General features: G+C 49.4%; 1 protein-coding gene across 1 annotated transcript; it reads left to right on the top strand.

Moving 5' to 3' along the window:
- Positions 1-16,455: 16,455 nt before the first annotated feature.
- LOC128309223 (trithorax group protein osa) lies at positions 16,456-20,229 on the top strand. The gene has a single exon (XM_053045604.1). It carries the CDS (start codon positions 16,456-16,458, stop codon positions 20,227-20,229), a length of 3,774 nt encoding a protein of 1,257 aa, XP_052901564.1.
- The last annotated feature ends 1 nt before the right edge of the window (position 20,230 follows it).

Genomic DNA, 20,230 nt, shown 5'->3' with positions numbered 1-20,230 from the left:
AACCCCTTTCAGACGTTCCGTGCACAGGGTTCACTTTTTCCAGGGGGTGGAATGTTCGCTGCGGAAAATAGAAACGGGAGCACCATCACCATCGTGTTCTGATGGTCAGTAAAAAAAAAGGGGGAAAAGAAAAACAGACGGGCATCGAATGGTGCTGCTGTTGCTGCTGCTGGCACATCCTCCACGGCATACGTAAGTTGTTCAGTTGATTTTAGAATTTCAGCCAACGACGACGGTCGCACGAGGCGAGGACAGAGCGATGGATGCTGTTGGGCTAATGGAATGAGTTGTTAAAATATATATACGCACCAAAATACTGCGCCCGGCATCACTTTTCCCTCCCCGTGCCGCAGTATTTTCCATCCACCCTCCCCATCCCACCATCCCACCTCGTGTCCGCCGGGGAAAAAGTCGGAAAAATCGGTTGCGAAGCGCTGTGTGCCGTAAAGGCGTTTTATATATTTTTAAGAGAACATTCGTGAGAAGTCAACGGAGTGACCGGGAATTTCACCGGCTCACCGGGTGAACGAGTGAACGGGACGGGTACGGGCAAAACTCCCTTGTGTTCGGGAAGGGGTGGGGTGAAGAGAGGGGGGAGGAGGTGTTTCTTCCACCCCCCCCCCCCTCGATTCTAGGGGGTGTTTGTTGTGGCGATGCGTAAAAGAGCAGCAAGCACGATGGGGCGATTTTTCGTGAAAGGCTTTAACGGCATTCTGTGGCGGTGCGTGTACGTGTGTCTGTGACCGATGGGATGAAGGACACTTCTTCCCGGTCCAAGCACTGGGGATGTGGAAGGGAAAAGCAGGGAAGGGGCAAGAAAAAAGCCGATATGCGCGAATGTGGTAGGTGGAAAGTGTTTTGTTTGTATAAAATAAGAGATGCTGGCCGCGTTCGTTTGGACGCAAGCGGTTGTCCGAGAAAATCGAAAGGGGGAAAACTCGGCACAGCCTTAAAAAAGAAGCTTAGGATGAAAGAGTATAAAAAAAAACAGGAAGGGAACCATCGTCGGAAGAATGATACGCGTCCAGTTGAGAAGCACGTCGGTAAAACCGTTGCTCAAGGGATGGGTTGCGGAGGAGTGTGTTTGAGTTTGTGCGTGTTAGGGGATGAAAAAAAAAACAGAAAAGGAAGCGGCGAAATGAATCACGAACGAAACGGGGGCAGGAACTGGGCGACTGATTGCCGAAGGGAGGGAAAATAGAGAGAGAGAGAGAGAAAACGAGTGAAAATGTAAAAAAGTAAAGGCAAGAAAATTCTTTTCCTCACACTAGCGAGTGATGGAGTCTGTAAAGTGCGTACGGCCCTTGGTGACCGGTGACAGGGCGGTATTTGCGAGGACGAGGAAAAAAGTAATACACACGCAAGGGAGAATACGCACACGCATAAACCCAAAACAGCAAAAAAAAAAAAAGATTGTGTGCAAATTGAAGATGGGCAGAGATCGGGGCCGATGGCGAGAGATGGTACCGAAAAAGGGGTTGAGATTCGAATTCGAAGCAAACGATGACCAGCGACAATCGGGATGCAGGGGGAATTGGTAAGGACCCCGGAGGGAGAAGGTTTAGCGAGTGGGAGGGGATGGGACGCGGTTGGTGGCATCGAAGAATGCTTGGTGTAGGTGTTTGAAGAAGAAAAAAATGGTTTAAAAAAAGGAACTCTCCAGAACAGAGGGGGTAGGAAAGCGTCCCGTTGGTGAGGTGGTGTTTGGGTTGAAAAAAAGGGCGAGATTGTGTGTCTTTGTGTGCGCGCTTAGTCCACCCGAGTGGACACACCGCTGGAGAAGGTGAATGACAGCAACAGCGGTCGTATGGAAAAAAAACTAAAATAAACGAACACCAACGTTCGACGACGATGGTGGCTTCGAAGCGTAAACAGTGCGCGATAAGGGATGAAGAGAAAACTCATTTGATGGACACATCGGGACCGGGGCCGGACTGTTGACGGAAATGAGAAGCACTGGCACATGGACGGTAACGAACGCGCATCGGTGGTATATAAAGTACACACAAAGCATAAAATAAAATTTAGAAATCTTCTTGTAACTGATGGACTTAAGTCCGAACATCCTTTCCCAGCAAAGGGGGCTTACGATGTGGATAATAGGAGCAAGCAGGCAAGAGAGAGAGAGAGAGAGAGAGAGAGAGAGAGAGAGAGATAGGGAGATAAAATTTCGGGGAAAAAACCTTAGTATAAAGCGAAAAAAGGGGGGAAAACCCGTTCGTTCGTTCGGATGGACATTGGTGGATTTAAATTAGGTCCGTTTGCTACGCAACTTTTGGCGCTACACAGAAAGACGTACTTTTGGACAATTTCTTTGTGACTTGCTGGGGGTCGTTTTTGCTAGATGAAGCAAAGGGGTACACTTGACCGTTGGGCAGTGAATTGTTTGGGTTTGAAGTTTAGCATGTATTTTTCATTTTATAATGGCTGTAAAAGGATGTGCTGGATGATTTTAATTCGTTTAAATTTGATAATTGTTCAAGTATTTTGTTTATTATAATATTCATAGTTTTATTGTATGGATACTATTGTATGGACGTACTTTAATATCACGCAATTTATGTTATCCAGTGAATGTTATAAATAGCGAAATTATGTTTGAAAATTGCATACCTTCAGGCGTTTCATTACGAAAGTCACAAACCGGTAAACTATGAAAATATCAGATAACGTATTGTTTTCTTTCATCGAAGTGTAAATCTCATCTGAACGGAGTGTTAGTTATTTAGTTATTTTTATCCAATAATAATTATTTAATATTAAAAAAAAACCTTTACTTTTGTTAAAAATGTTCTGCTGAATTGTCTTTTATTTATAATTTTATTTTTTTTTAAATAATTGGATTAAATCCAAGAAACAACTGTAACGCGCTTGGCTCTGGACAAAAAGCGCGTTAAAGCACTACACTATGCCTCGTTCGCAACATGAACCGTAATGCTCGTGTTCCGAATTAGCAGATTACGGTCGAAGTATTTACTCAAATCAGCTGGAAAGCAAAACATTCCTCATTCAACAACAGCCCCAACAATGGCAGCGTTGGTGAGTAAGTGAAATGAAATGAAAAAGCCCTATCTACTATCCAAACAGAACTATAACTTGCTTTCCGGTTTGTCTCATTTACACTCTATCCACTCTTTTTCCCGCACGACGCATCGAATGCCGAGAGTTAAAAGTGCTGGTGGTCTCAAAAAAAAAAAAACACCCCTCCCGCTTGGTTCACTTTACCACCCAGAAAAGATAAGAAAAATACTTCCCTGCCAAGTGCCCTGCTTCCCTGGCAGTGACCAGCGGTCAAAAATAAACAACCGGCTGGAAGCAAGGGCCCTGCCGAGACACGGCACAGTCAGCACGGTGTTGGTTATTTTTTTTTTTTATGTCGAGTTCGTCTCTATGCGCACGCAAAAATTTCCATTTCCAGCGTGAAAATTCCAGCAATGGTTGGGTGAAAAGTGCGCCCGCTTGCTGCTTTGCTTGCGTGTGTTTTCCGAATGTCTTGTAACGCTTGGAAGTGGCTGCTAAAGCGAGATGACAGCTTAAGCGAGAGTTGAACGAAGAAGCAACTGCTTGTGTGTGTATGTGAGTGTATGTGTGCCAAGGAGAAAATGAGACAAGGAGACAAAGGGAGAGAAAGAGAGATAAAGAACATTGAAAAGAGAAAGTGAGTTGTACGATCGTTCGCACGCACGCTGATGGAAGGAAGGTCCAGCACGGTGGACCGTACGCCACCTGTTTCGTCCTAGCAGTTTTCGCTCCGCAATACTGAAAAGTATAGGAAAACGAAAAAAAAACCTTCAAAGGGGTAACTGAGTGGGAAGTGAGATAGAAGTCGTTGTGAGTCTGCGAAAGGGTTAGAAAATTCGGGCCACGACAAGGATGACGCAAATGTTGAACAATTTTCCCGAGCGCAAACACAAGAAAATTTTCGAAAAGGGATGTGGAAATGTGTGTGTGTGTGTGTGTGTATGCGGCTCCCACATCCATGCTGGCCAGTACCGGGCGTGAGAAAGGGGTTGAGTGAGGAAAAGCCGATCCCATTGTATCTCACTTTCTCTGCTGTTCGGACAACGGTCCTTGGCCAAATTCGCACACCACCGCCGTGAAGTGAAAGTGAAAAGCGAAACAAGCAGGGGTCAGCTGAGACAGGCTGGACTTTTGGCAAAACTCGGCACACTTGGCCCTAATAGCCTCGTCTCACCGTTACCGCTTCACCTCACCACCACCTCGCTTCTCACCAGCATCAGCGGGTGCCCGAGAACGAGAAGATTTCTTTCGAAGCGGACTTTGAGATATCGACCGAAAATTGAATGCCCGAGTGTACGTGTGCATATATACGTGTACGCACGTGTATGTGTGTGTGTGTGTATTTTACATACATAACGAACCCTTTCACTATGGATGATTGGGGGAGGGAAGGGAATTCTCGTCACGTTTTTCACCCGAGATGCCGACAGGCCAGGACAGCGCTTGACCACTTGCTTGCGTTCGATTTGCAGCTTCTTTGCCACTTTAAAGTGGCGGCTGGGTTGGGAGATTGTGGCGAGAGGGCCGCCTCGGCATGTCCGATGTAAAATTATGTAGAATACATAAAAGCAGAACCGGACAGCGAGGGCCGCTTTCACAAACACGCACGAAACGCATGCACACGCACGATTAGGATGGAAGGTCCAGTTTCTCCCCTTGGTCCCTAGGGGGGGGGGTGGCTGGGCCTAGGTGGGAGAGGAGGGGTTTTACAGCGGGTGAGTGGGTGATGGGAAGGGATGGGGTGGTTAGTACGTGCGCCTGAAGCGCTCGAACTTTTGGAATACCAAAGAAGCTGGCAGAATTTTCAATTCAACCTTCTTGCCGTTGGTCAGTCTGTGTATATGAGTGTCCTTGCTCTTATCTATGTATGTGTGTGTGTGTATGCTTGCACGAAAGAGAGCGAACGAGCGAGAGCGAATGCTTTTATTTAGGATGGTATTTAAAGTGCGCCAATCGATGGAGGCTCCTGGTGGCTCGTACGGAACGGACGCTGGTCAGCAGTGAGGTTATGGCGTAAGGACGATACCTTCTCCTTTTCCTTCCTATGTGTTTGAATTTTAATGCCGTGTACCGAGCCGTATCTCACCGGTTAACGAGATTGGAACAGCGGGGCCGCTGTGCGTGTGTGTGTGTGTGTGTACGGTCGAACCGTTTGCCCATCATTAGATTGGGAACATACCCGCCGCCCTCCGTTTGCCCAGCCCAAAGTGACAATCCTTTACCCCTAGCGCTTTGTTTGTCCATAATGATCGCGCGCGCGTGTGGCACCCTTTACAGTTAGTTAAGCACGGGACGGCCATCATCAACCATCTTGGAAAATTTGGTATGCTGTTCTTCTTCTTCTACTAAAAAACTTGTGTACCTACACGCGTACACGTGGATGCGTGGTGAACATGTATCGCGTTTGGAAGGAGCAGACCAGGGCATGAAGAGTGCAATGCAGAGTGGGCCGTAAACACGTTGATTCGCTTTCACATTAATTTATAATACGTTTATTTTCATTACTTTGGCAGTTTTGGGCAAAGGAAGACGATGTAGCTAAAAGGGGTTTTGAAAGAAAGAAGACACTATTCGATTGTGTTTGAGTGTTGCGTATCTTTGAGTTTTCTAACGTTTTGTTTACAAACGTCGAATGGAGCACTGTTAAAATGCGTTTTTTTATGTTTATCGCAGGGTTGTGGGACTAGTTTAACTAGAATGACAGGCTTTTATAGGAATTATTTTAGCTTTGCTATAAGAATCTATGTTTTACTTTGAGAGTTTATTTTGCACACAACGTGTATCGTTTGTTTTCAATATTTGTTGGGGACATATGCTAAAAAATGAAGTAATGTAGTGAAGCGCCTAAAGTTATGCAATACAAATAGCATTTGTTTCTTATTTTCCCTACCAAATAATGTTCACAAGTGCTCAACGAATAGCACTCTGCCGTTGCAATAAGGACACAAATCAAGAACGAAAGAGTTTCGTGCCCGATCAGTAATCGTTAGCGAACATTATCATCAGCGCTGATATCGTCTAATGTTCCCAAAAGCATTCACGCTGATTGCACCTTGATCCCCAATCGATGTCGCTGTTGGAATGGATTTATGTGACGTATGTTGGTGGGATTTGTTCAACGAACTCTACGGCTTAGTGCTGCATTGATTTAAGATGGTTCGTTTGTTCACCATTCTGGGGAAAGCTTCGTGGATCTTCGAAGAAAATTATCTTGTCACGAGGGTATCGTATTTAACCGGAGGTTATTATTGGGAAATGGGGATCGTTTGCTTTTATGATTTATTTTTAACATTTTCTGATGAAACCCTTTTTTTCTGGGGAGTTTAACTAGAAACATGAATGTTTGACAAGGTATTTTGTTTCTGATTAAATTAATATAATCATTTAAACTGAAATAAACCTCCTTTATATGGAATGGCACTTGACGGCACACTGAGTTGCTATGCAAGAAAGCGAAGGCTTTTGGGGTGCAATAAATACCATGAATGGAATGTCGTTCGATATGATTTTATAGAGAATTTGCTGACATGGGATTTGTCGCCTGTTCCTGCTGTCCAGAACCGGATTAGTTGTGCTCCAAACCGGTGGCGAAGATGGCGTACATAAATCTCAAATCCATTTGGGCGGAAATGTTGGAATAAATTGAAAAAGATTTCGTCCAACGGCGGCATCGGGTTCGCTGTAGTTTGTTGGGCACCTCCGCCCGTAACTGCTGCTGCCGGGTCCGCATGAATAAAAATATGACGGTCATCGTCAAAAACGATCATTCATAGCGCGCACAAGGCCGCACTGGAACTAAGGCGGCATAAAGCGAAATAAGCTTCATCGTGCGGGTACTGGGGAGCGCCAGCAGTGGGTGAAGTTGGGAAATAAAATATAGGATTCATAAAATCCTGTTCGATTCCCGAAACGAAATCACCTGCTGCCGGGGCCATTCGGTGGATTTGGGGGGCAGTTTGTGGGTGATTGTCCATTCGTCCCATCGAGTGTGTATTCTGTGTGGTGAACGAGAAGATAAGCAACCCCGTCCACCCTCGATGCTGTGAATTACTATCCATAATGCAATACTATCCCTGCCGGGCGTTTCGCTCGCATCGCTCGGCTCCCAAACGGGTGGTCAGTGTGTGATTTCGGTGAACCTCATTTTCCCGCAACTTGGAATCCTTAAAAGATGCTGGTAAAAATGTGGAAAAAGAAAAACAACAACATACACACGCATGCACTAGGTAGCGACGGAAAATCCGGTCAAACGAGGACGAGAGAATATTTGATAATGGGCAAGAATGTTGTGTGGCGGTCCCCTACGTTTTGCCGGACACGGGTTTGGAAAGATAACGCAGATGATGGAATACGGCCGTGCGGGTTGAGGGTGGTGCTGTGCTCGTGCGCATCGATCTACATACGCGTACATGGAAGCGACCGTTTCCATTTCCTTGCACGGAAATGAAGAAAGCTGTACTTGATGGAAGGAACCACCTTTCTTCCACGCCACATGGCCACGGGATGGAAGAGGCCGAAGTGATGCTGACCACTCTCTTTTTTTTGTTTGACGGTCCCGGCACGAGCATGCTCTTCGCATGAAAAATCGACCATCTATATTGTATAATATATGCAAAACTTTTGCTTTCTCATGCTGCCTCACATCGTCGGTGTTAGTGGTTGATATGGCCCCCGGAGGAAGGATAAAGGAGGTAGAAGAAGGGCGGTGGAAAGGGAGGGTTCCGTTTTCACTTTCACATACACCATAAAGGAGTATCTTGCCGGACATTGTCGGACTCCGGCACGGAGCCGGAATGCTTTTGAGCGATCGTTATTGTCGATGCTGTTATTTCTATTCTTGCCTTTTTATTGGGCCACGCCACGACCGCAAGGCAACGGGGTGCGTTAGGCATGGAAAAGGGGCACGCAATATCCACGATTTCCTTCCCCTATTTCCTAGCGCGTTGGTGCTGTTGGTTAGTTTGCCTTACATTCTGATGATGCAGCCGTTTCCGTTCTCCGAAAACTGTGCTGAAAGTGAAACGAAGAGCGAGTTAGTCCACAAGAGGCGCACCACACGTTCCGTCGTGGACAGGAGGGAAGGTGGACACCGAGGGTGGCATCTTATGGATGTGGTTGAAAGTGAAAAGTTCGTGTGCCGGTGTTGGACAGCTTTTCACTGTCCAGCTGGTTAGCAGAACTGTACAGGGGGAGGAGGACCGGAGGGACCAAACACGGGACAAAAGGGCAAGGAAATGTGCGAATGCGAACAAACGATGCCAGTTATGAGCATCAGAGGAAAATGTACAGTGTGTCTCACAATTATGTACATGCTAGGATGGAATTGCACTTCAAGTGCAATAACATTATATAATCATAAGTATATAACGACAGATACTTCCGAATATCCTTCAAACGTTGAAACAAATTGTACAAAATGTACAAATCGAACATTGTACAAATGTAGATAAACATCAGGCGACCCGGTGGAATGATGGTGGCAGCAGCGCTGCTTTTAACGGACCATAATCCCATCCGGACAAATGCCCTGTAGCAAGGACTATTCGGCTACGTGGTAAAATAAATTTAGTAAGCCAGAAATGGTAGTTATGGTGTGCTAGTAGATCGTTATACCAAGAATAGAGAGAGAGAGAGAGCACTATTAATAAATTAGGAATGTTTAGGGTGACTGTTTCGCCATGTATATCAAAATTGACTTTGATATTTTTTTTAGAATTATCAAGAAAATTATCCTTTATTTATTATACTATTTTCGTGCTCACGAACTGATGTTCTCCAAATAATTTGATTTAATAGTGTGTAAACGAACTACAGTATGCAAATGGTTAAAATTGATAGTGCTGCATTTTTGTGTCACACACTGTATCACCTTACCGTCCAAGAGTGAGGGAGTGAGTTTTTCGAGATTATGCTACCGGGCAAAGAACGACCACCCCCATTGGTCTGGGTAAACTCTTCAGCGACGGGGTGACCACGAGCGAAGCAAGGGCAGGGAAGGCGAAGGAGAGTTATCTCGATGGACGATTTAAATATGCGTGTGTGATGTACGTTTTCCTCACCTCCATTCTTCCACACCCGGGTGTTCGTAGCAGGGGGGGAACAGGGAAACGCGGAACGGAGGGCGTTGGAAAATGGACAGCGGCAACGGTCTCCTTCCTCTCGATGTAAAACACTTTTCCTTATATGTGAGATGAAAATGCGTAAGTTGGCGAAATCGAGTCGATCCTGTTTACTCACTCCCCTTCCCCTTTTCCACCATTCGTTGGTCCCTTCTTCCCCGCTTCCATCTTAGATTCGGTCCCTTTCGCTTTTCGTTACGTGGGGTTGTTTTTTAGCCCGAGCACTCTTCTTCGCCGATGGCCAGCACATGAGAATATATTTAATTCGTGCGTATGTATGCGCACACCCCACCATAACCAACCCCCGTCTAGGGGGGGGGGGGGGGGCGGAAGGAGGAGAATGGTGGGGCCTGGAGTTGGGTGGCTTTAGAGCAGCGTTTGTCCGGTACTGTCCAGCGGTCCAGGGGCAGTCGTTATGGTAATACATAAACACTTTCTTCGGCACATAAAAGTGATACGAGTTATCCGGTGAGCCAAGCTGTATGTGTGAGTGTGTGTGTGTGTATGTGTGCGAGTTTCCCGGAAAGTTAGAAGGTAGAATAGAATATTGATTTTATTCTATTTTTCCACATAAATTATACGTTTCGTTTGCATGAGCGCGTCCGAAAGTGGAGTTTTGTGGAGATTGGAGCTAAAAGTGGAAAATGTATTTCGTTTGAAGTCGTACCAAACTGCGAATGTGTTTTAATCCATAGTCGGAGGAGAATGAATTTATTTGGAAGATTAACGATGCTATTAAGATTATGGTTGTGTGAAACAAAATAATTTTGTTAGTGAGATTTATATTTTAAAAAGTTTACTAACTGAGGTGATATTTTCCTCTCGGTTGAGACGCTCTAAAGCTTACATCGTTTCCAGGTAGATTTATGTTGCCAATCAAGCAACAAATCTTCATCAAATTATACTTGTTAGAATCCCTTTGAAAATAAAAAAAACGTTTCCCTAATGAGGAACATTTATTTGGAAACATGTTTGTAATTGATGTGCATCAAATTACTGTAAATTATTCCGTTTGCTTGCACCTTCATCGTTCAGCATGCATTTTTTGATGCGCGAACAAATTCAAATCGTATTTTTTTACGACTTAAAGCCCGACCTGCACTGTGATCGACTGTGAAGTGAAGCAGAGGGGGCCTTTCGGTGTGAAAATTCCTTCACGCTGACGTGCAACCACACTGCAGCATCATCAGCAGCAGCAAACAGCACCCGGGATTGAATCAATCAACGATCAAAGTTTGTGTCACTCGTTTTTCGGGAGGTCGTCGGTTTTTCCGTCTGACCCTAACCTTGGCTAACATTTTCATCAAGTTTCCTTGCGAGGGTTCCGGAACCCTTCTCTCTGAAACCGTGCGGACCGCCGGGCCCCAGACGGTTTTATCGTAACGGAAAAACTATCCTTTTTCCATCTGTGTTGTGCAAAACCCATCCTTTTTTTTTCTACCCAACCGTCGCATCAACCACCCGGACCCCGGAACCGAGCGGTGGCCCAATGGCCCGGTGCCGTTTTGTTTTCTTTTTTTGTTTGTTGTTGCTACTAGTCTATGCTTCTATCCGTCCGCTGGGCGGTGGGGTTTGCTGGCTTCGGTGTGGTTTTTGGGTGGTGGAAAATGCTGAAAATAAATGAGCCAATGCCCGTACGGTGAGCAGACCCTAGGTGAACTATACTACATTGATAGTGATCGTGCCGTGCATTCATACGATAACGGCGTTCATCTTCTAATTACTATGATGTGTAAGGAATTATGTCGCTTGGTGAGATTCGAACATGGAACAAATCATCGTTCGGAACATTGTAAACGGATTGGTTTTTTTTTTTGCTCCCGAGTTCAAAGGCAATGATTTGCAAGTGGAAAAAGAGATGATTTATATCTTCTTTTTAATGCTGCTGTCGCTTGATTGGGAAATTGTTCCACAGTGACTGGACTGAATGTTGATGCTTTCAAACGGCCGAACCACACACCATGTGCTAAAAAGCATTTCAGCGCTTACCAAAAAAAAAGAAGATCAATTTAAAAAGAAACCAACAAAGACAACATTTTCAGGGTACAAAGCAAAAAAGAAGAAAAAAAAAACTAAATCCAGGCAATGGAAGAGAAGCGATAAAAAAACGGAAAAGAAAACACTCAAACGAAGGATGAAAATTGGTTTCGGTACACACCAGCAGGACACATTGCATGCATGCATTGGTGTGTAAAGCATAAAGCAAATGCGCATAAGAGCACATGAAAAGCACGAACGGGTAGCAAAACGAGAGAAAGAAAACATCATTTCAACACAACATAAGCTGACAGGGGGTAGGTCAGCAAATGCCAGCATCGAAACGAGGGGGTGGGCAAGAGGGTAGTAAAAAGAAGAATAAATCTACGACACGGTGTGTGTGTGTGTGCTCGTGTGGAGGAGGGCTGCGTGATGCACATGCACATTTTTGCAGCGCAGGTAGAAACGAGCATCAAACATTCCACAAGGCGAATTTACCAAAAGCAGAACCAAGGGTAGTGGAAAAGCGAACATAAAACGCAACATAGAACGCAGAGCAGAGTGCGTGCGTAAAGGGACGAACTGCATTATGGCTACGAGCGACCACACATACCCATATATATATGCACCGACACGTACTGACACAACTGCAACCATTAATCCACGGGAAAAGGAATGGAAAGCGAGTTGCAAGCGAATTATGTGGAGGGATTTTTTTTTGGTTAACGACCGAATATTTTTAATGCTCACTTTTATGGGATTTGTAAGGTGTGTCGTTAGGGTTTTTCGGGGGAGTTGATAGAGTTAGCAAATTAAGGTAGAAAATAATTAAAAGGTTTTAATGGTAGATCGGATTGGCAAATGAGTGACAAAACACTTAATACAAGTTTAAATTTTTACTAATATTTACATTCGGTCCAATGTGTTTTGTTTAGCAAAGTGTAAGATCTATGAGAACTCAGTTTATCGAATTATTTCCTTGAATTTAAATTAATTTATTGGCGCAAGAAAAATTCCAGTTTGCTTCGGCGTCCATGGGCAGCTTCCCAATTTTACAATCGAGTGATTTATTGGCCACATGGTTATCGATCGTGCTGTAAACATAGTTGTCATACCAGCGTCTTGTCCTTGTGCTAATTAGAGCATACAGTTGGATTGGATTAGCCTGCCCCGTACACGTAGCATTGGAATTTTATGAAATATAGCAAACCATGGATGGCATGGCATGGTAGCATGGCCAGTTGCCGGTGGTACGAAAGGAAGGAAAAATGGTCTAAAATTGCTCAAATATTTGTCGTTTGTTTCGTTGCCATAATTTATGCATCCAAACGCACAATGCCACTGGACACTGGAAGGATAGGGTGGCCCGGAAGATGCGCCACATTGTGTGGGGAATGATATGTTCTCGATGCTGCTCGTTCCGATAGATGGAGACCCGCTGATAGCGGTTCCATTTATGCTTTGGAAGTGAGCAAACCGTAGCAAAATCGTGTGTCAATATGCGGAATAAATTTGCCGACCGGCCAGCGTCTGTCACAAGCAAACAAGCAAGTGAGGCTTGTTTCTGTTGCGCTCTGTTGTGACAAATGGAAACTTTAGTTCTTTCCCCACCAGTAAGCAACAAAAAGACAACAACAACAAGCAACAGTTGGGCTTTGGGGAGCTCAGTTTTTATAATAATCATTTTTTCCAGTGTTTCTGTGCGTTGCTGTTTGCTACCGCGCCTTACTAGTTTTTGATCGGCTAGCAAAAGTTCCCACGCCTTTGGTGATATAGTTTTGGCTTTTCCCGCCCTGATTGTGTCTCATTTATGCTTCATTTAGCCGCCCGGCCCGGAGCGGCACCGTTTGGCTCTCGGTCTTTCGTGGAATGCCGACGAGGGAACAGATGATTTAGTGCGGCTAGGCAAACAATCGCACGGTATCGTGGCATGTGATGTTATGGTGAGGAATGTTGAAGCGATGCTGGAGGTTTTTTTTTGGTGCGACTACGAACGGATTGATAGGGATAAGGGTTTGCACTTTCGAGGGTTGGAAGTATTTGAAGTGTTTAGCAAAAAAGAGCTACTTAATTGAAGAAATAAATCAACATAACATTATTCAATGCTAGCAATATCTGAAGCATTTGAATATTTTCCAAAATTTAGCTACATGTTTGCTTAGAAATACAGGATATTGTTTTTAAATTATGATTTGATACAAACTCTCGGCCTACCAAGACAATAGTACCCAATAGAATTTTTAACAGATATTGATATAAAATATGTTGGGTGCATATGGTTTAATGTAATTGCTTTTAAGCGATTGAATGAAATTAAATACAATTTTCCAAAATCATCGTTGGTCGAACGTTAGCGTAGCGGTCCGTTCGCGCCATTTGAATACAGCATCTAGTCTGGCTCCTTTCGTAAACCAATAAAAGCTTCCTCCATCTCTATCGTGCGCCTTCAGGGCAGCCTGGCAAACCTCAGCCACAGTTCGCAACGAAAAAAGGAATCGTCGCGTGCGAGCGGGACAACCACTGCAGTAACGCACAGGCTCCTTAGCATTAGCACCCCATTCCTTTGCACGGATTCAGCACGCATACCAACACACCCGATTCACCCGTTTCCAGGGGAGGAAATTTATGCTGGTGTTCATGCGATCGGTGATCGTACACAGCGACGAAATGCTGTCGGTGCTGTCAGTCATTCAGCCCGCGCGAATCGGGAGTTGGTTTCAACGATACCCCAACAGAGCGCCATCCTGTGGATGCTACGAGTAACGAAACGCTGGCAAACGATTGTGAATGAAATTCCAACGCCAAACAATGACAATGAATTGCGAGGATCAAATTACTGGCTGCAGGACAACGAAAAGATTCCGACGGCAACTGACAGCTAAAACTGTTCAAGGACCATCGCCTGTTCATTACTGTTTTTGCACTTTTTAAGTGAGCCTTCACCGTGTGTATTATTTCTGCCGTGCAGCATCGAATGTCCTTTTGATACCCCGTTTGGAATCTGCGAACGTAGCTCATTGCCGGAGCACGGTGAACCGGGTGGTAGTGTTGGGATTTTTCCCGCAACCCCGAAGCCGTACATAATGGCCAGTGTGCGTGTGGCTATGTAAAAGATGCTGCCCACCGTGCTGTGTGCTGTACTGGAGCAGTTGCTTTACCCGTCGCCCGTGCTGGTGAGCTACCAAAAAAAAAAACTACCCCTTTTTCTGTTTTGGATAGCGTGCGTGCACGTGTGTGTGTGCGTGTATGTGCTCTGCAGGGGAAAGGGAAGTTCCGTCGGACAGTGAGCGTCGCCGTCTCTCGTTGGGCAAGAGAGCAAGATGCTGTGTGCAAGAAAATCGCGCGAAAGAGAAAGATAGCACGAGCGAGTAGGCAAATAGGGGTTGATGGTGTGGTGGTGTTGAACATTGCGACGCACTATCTAACGGCTGGCGGTGAGAAAGAGTCCACCCGATGGGCACGTACGCATCTTTGCTGTATCCGCAGGAAGGATAAGGAATACATGGGAGGCTGAGATCGAGAAAAAGAGATGAGTTACCCGGTAGAAGATTAGAGACGCACTGCTCTTCCATCTCAACCCCTAAATAAGTGGCTGTGTGCCGGGTGCCGTGAAGACGTACCGAAGGGAATAGCCGATGCTAATGGTAGTGGTGGTGGTGGTGGTGGTGGACATCGACCACTACATACGCGCACAGCCAACGCGATAGTTGAAGGGAAGGAGGCAGGGGTACGCCAAAGGGGTGGTACGGTCCAGTGTTTCGGTTGCATGGGACATTCGGTCACACAGGCAAAAGGCTCGCGCGGCATTCTCGCTGGGCTCTGTTTGTTTGGGACGCATAGTTCGGGTTTCATTTTAAAACGCGTCCTCAACCGAAGCGAACGCAGGTTGAGCTGTGTCCGTCAGTAACCGTGGTCGTCGTCGTCGTCGTCGGTCGGTTCGAGTATACCGTGTAATACCGGATCGACGCCCAGAAAACGCAACAGAAAAGCAGAGCAGACCAGGTCGTGGTCGACTTTGTGCGACTTTTATCCCCACGGGGGACAACCTCTACCCTGCCCCCACGCGAATTCGAATTTCGCAAACGGAGGCTTGTGGGCTTCCGGTGTTGGTTTTGGTGCGCGTGAACTTTGCGTGGTGGCGCGATCGTGTGAGAGAAATGCAGTGAGGTGACCGTTACCGACATTTTGCGAAAACAATTTGCCACACAAAAGTTCAAACGAAATAGTACAAGCAAGTAAGTTTACTACGATACAGGAAAACACATATCGGAATGCAAGGTAACGGCGGAATAGAAACAAAGACGAGCACATGCTGGTGGTGTTAGATAAGGGGAGCAACCGAAAGGGAAGCACCTTGGCCGTGTGGACAAAATCATTCGTAATGGTGAAAACAAAGAAGTGAAAACAACAAATTAATGCAACCGAGCAGAGACCCCAGTAGAGATACAACCGAAAGACAGATTCCGCTGTGCGGCGCTTCCTACCCGAGCCCCCGTGCTTCCCCCCTCCCTTCCCCCTCAATCAGTGTTCTACCACCGGAACCACGGCACTGGTGGAACACAACAAAAACGGTGATAATTAAAATTTATTGAGAATCTATGTTAATTTGCCGTTTGTCAACCGGGCAGGCGAGTGGCGAGTGGAAAACTTAAGTGACACTGAGACCCCAAAGGTGTGTAACGCGACGGTGTGGTTGTGCAGTGTGCTGGTAGTTGTGTTGGTGCGCCCTGGCCAGCCTGTCAGTTTGAACCAACGGGACAGCGTTGGAGAAGCCAGCTTGGAGTTGGTCCGTTTCTTCCCAACTAAGTTGCAAAGCCCCCGGCATCCCCGGCGTGGCAAGACAGAAAGGTCGCGAACGATCTTCAAACTGCTGGCGTGCAAGCTTCGTGTTAATTAGGTTCGATTTATGTGGAAATTCTCAGCGTAAGTTCAACCCTGTGCGCTACCTGCGTGTGCAGTGTATGTGTGCGTGCGTGCGTGTGTGTGTGCGTTGAGTGACGAAGGAATTCAAGAAACAGGAGTAGCAGGAAAACCATGATGTTTGGCTACCTTCGCGCTGCAGGCGTCCCACTAAAGGTAGATCGTTTCGGCGGGTAATTAAAAACGAACGCGCGCGAACGACAGTGACTGAAGTGCGGTGAGTGAAGCACCATACTGTACTGAGTTGTCATCCAGAGCAGACAAGTGTGTCCCGTAGTGTGTGCCAGTGCGAAAAACCGATATCCGACGCCGCGTACAGGACTTGCCGTGAAGATCGCGCGGAATATCTCGATGTTTGTCGGTGGAACGGTGTCGTTACGTCGCGAATACTTAGTGAACTTGGTGCTGCCATCGAGTGATGGCCAGTAATGGGGGGACTCTGCACGGGGTTCCCCAGAGTGTGTCACAGCAGCAGCAGCAGCAGCAGCACATCTGCTCCCAGTGTGGCCTCTACTTCGAGAGTGCATCATCGTTGCAGGTGCATCATATGCACTACCATCAGCATGACAGCATGAACCGTTGGGGTTCACAGCAGCAGCCCGTGGTTAGTACAACACTCGGAACGACAGCAGTGGCAACGACCACGACGACCGCGACGATAACCACGAACGGTACCGCACCATCGTCCACGACGCCAACTTCCTCCGACACGGAGAACAACAACCAGCCCGGTTCGCATACGCCGACGCACGCGGCCGGTCTGAAACCGGTGCCGTCACCGCAGCATCAGCAGCAGCAACACCACACGACGATAGCGGCGGCCGCCGACTCGAGTGACAATCAGCCGCCAACGCCCCAACCCACCATTACGGAGCCAGGAACTCCGCAAAGTTACGGTGGTGGTGGCACATCACCCTACCACGCTCAGCAGCAGCAGCAGCAGCAGCAAGTAAGTCAACATCCGCATCAGCTGGGGCTGTCCACCGGGTCAGCGGGCAGTGAGATGCATTACCCGAGCTACATCCACCCGGGGTACGATCCGGGCAGTTACTACACCGGCGGACCTGGGACGGGTCTCGATTACGGCGTACTCGGTGGGCCACTGCAACCGACGGACTACAAGTCCGGTTCGTCGGTAGTGTCCTCCGCTCGCTACCATCCGTACGGCGGATCCAGCAGCAATGGCAGTGCACCGGATGGTTCATCACCGGCGGTGGTCAGCAGCAATGGTGGCAGTTCGGCCGGCATGAGCCCGCAAGTGGTAAGTTCTTCCAATGGAGTTACCGTGGCGGGTAGTGGCAGCGGAGCCACCACCGTGACGACCGTCGCTAGCACCACGACCCAGTCGTCCCAGCCGTCCCATTCGCCACCGAACGGAACGGGCGGTTCGAACATTCCGCCGACACCGTCACCATCGCCGATACAGTGCGAGAAGTGTGGCATGGTGTGCGAGTCCGACGAGGCCCTGAACGAGCACGAGGCCACGATACATTCGAACGTGCCGGTACAGTCGGCGCAGGATCAGCAGCAGCAGCAGCGCGTCGATCAGGTCGATCTGCAGGGCGGTGGTGGCTATTCGTACGGTGCCGGAGGTGCCGGCACGCCCGTGTACCCCGTGAAGGAGGAAGCGCCCGCCTCGGACATTCTCGATCTCGACTCGCAGAAGATGGTTGGCTACGGGCCGGGCCCGGACGGTGGCTTACTACCCCCGATGAACTCGCTGCATCCGCTCCAATCGATGCAGCGACACCCGATGATGTCGTGGCACGATGCGCACAACTTTATGGGTCCTCCGTCGCTGCCACCGCCCCATCCATCGCACGGCGGTGGACCGGACATGAAGCATTCGGCCGCCGTAGCAGCGGCCGCCGCAGCCGCCTACTACCACCACCCGATCAAGTCCGAGTACTCGGCAACGCCGTCGATAAAGTCGGAGTACCTTGGCGGTGGGGGTGGAGGCGGCCATTACGGTGGAACCGGCAGTCCGATCGTGAAGAACGAGTACAGCCTGCCGCCGACATTGCCCCCACCGGCAGCCGCGCCGCAGCCAACGAACGCCCAAACGATGAAGCAGTACGCGGACGAGATGCACGACAATCAGCTGGCGACCAGCCCGTCCGACTTTCCGAGCACGACCACGCCGCAGGAGAGTGGTTCGCAGTACCGCACGTTCGAGCCGGCCACCTCGTCGCTGCCCGGTACGGCCGGGCCCACGAAGGGCACGGCCTGGAAGTCGAACGAGGCGCGCCGCCCAAAGACGTACAACTGTACCGCGTGCAACAAGTGGTTCACCAGCTCGGGCCATCTGAAGCGGCACTACAACACGACGCTGCACAAGAACGCGGTCAAATCGAGCGGTCAGCCGGACCCGGCAACGTTGCCGATCAGCGTGCACCATCATCCGGGGCGCGATCCGAACTACGCCAACAAGGGCCGGCGTGGCGGTGCGGGCAACGGTGCGGGCGCTGGAGCGGGAGGCGGTGGCGGAGGTGGTGGGGGAGGAGCCGGGTCGCAGATCCAGCAGCCTATACAGCAGCCGGTACCACCGCCCGACCCCCCGAGAAGCCCCGAGTATGGGGCGGGTCCGGGCGCGCCGCAGTACGGTGGCGGGGCGGCGGGGTTTTCCACGGCCGGGACGTCGCCCGGCCATCAGCATCCGGGCGGGCAGGGCCAGGTAGTCAGCTCGAACCAGTCACCGGGGTTTCATCACCCGTACGCCGGCGCGACCAGCGCGAACGGCACCACAGCCAGCTCCACTTCTTCAGCGGTTCCCCCAAACGGGGTAGCAGGTCCCTCCGTCCAAGTCTCCCAACCGAGGGGCCTGCAGATCTACTCGAACAGCAGCAACAGCCACATGGCGGAGCAAATGGAGCAAGCCACCCATACCATTACCACCATCCTCACGCCCACCACCCATCCGCACACCTGCACGGGGGGCATCCCGGGCACCCGGGACATCATCTCCACCAGCACCCGCACGCCCACGGGCACCCACACGCCCCCCACCATGGGCATGGGCTCGCCGCTGGCCCCTCCGCAGCAGCAGCCGCCGCCGCAGCAGCAGCTGCCGCCGCCGCCGCCGCCCATCATCAGTTCAATGGAGCCCTACCACCACCACCACCACCACACGCAGCCCCACACAATGCACACCATCTCCAATCCTTTAACTATCAGCACCAGCATTCCATCCTTCCAAACCATCCTGCCGGAGGCGCCGAGCTATCACCTTATTATTGGTAATGCGTCCCACCAGTACCCGTCCCAGATGGGGATGGTGGTCGGCGACCCGCACGGGTGGGTCGACGGGGGCGACGGGTTGATCGAGTCGACGACGGAGGGCCGCAACGGTGCGTTGGGGTTTCCCCGGTGTGCGGGGGGCGCCGAGGTGTATCAGGGCGATACGGCGCCCCCCTTTTCACCTAACGTACCGGACCAGTACCAGCGTCCCAGCAGCAGCGACGGGACGACCACCATCTTGACGAGCCTGCACGATCCGCAGCAGCGCGGCCAGATGATTGTGCACAGCGCGATGGGCGGCAAGTACAAGGAGTATGCGCAGCAGCCGCACGATATCGACCCGTACCAGGAGCAGCTGCTGTACCGCGTGGCGACACCCCAGCTGGGCGCGACCGCACCCGCCATTTCCCCCGCGCCCTGCTCGCCGAGCGTCACGTCGACGGATGTTGGGCAGGGGCCGCGGGTCGATTCGGCCGGTGCCAACAAATCGGGCGGCAATGGGCAGCCGGAGGTGCACCGCTGCATCGAGTGTGACAAGGTGTTCAACAAGGTGTGCTACCTGACGCAGCACAACAAAACGTTCCACTCGGGGGACAAACCGTACAAGTGTCACCGGTGCGGCAAGCGCTTCCCGTGCAACCAGTCGTACGAGGAGCATCTGGCGAAACACGGTGGCGAAAAACCGTTCAAGTGTGAGCAGTGCCCGAAGCAGTTCAACCACAAGACGGACCTGCGGCGCCACATGTGTCTGCACAGCGGTTCCAAGCCGTACGCGTGCGAACAGTGCGGCAAGGGCTTCATCCGGAAGGATCACATGATCAAGCACTCGGAAACGCACCGGAAGAATGCGGCGGCCGGTCAGGAGCGGGCGGGCGGCGGACAGAAGCGCACCGGCGGCAAGGGAGGCATCAGGAAGGGCGGCAAGAAGGACATCGTCGGGATGGTGGACGAATGAC

The sequence above is a fragment of the Anopheles moucheti genome, chromosome 2, assembly GCF_943734755.1.
Source record: "Anopheles moucheti chromosome 2, idAnoMoucSN_F20_07, whole genome shotgun sequence".
Taxonomy (NCBI): domain Eukaryota; kingdom Metazoa; phylum Arthropoda; class Insecta; order Diptera; family Culicidae; genus Anopheles; species Anopheles moucheti.
The sequence above is the reverse complement of the archived record's forward strand: the minus strand, read 5'-3'. Positions and strand labels throughout refer to the sequence as shown.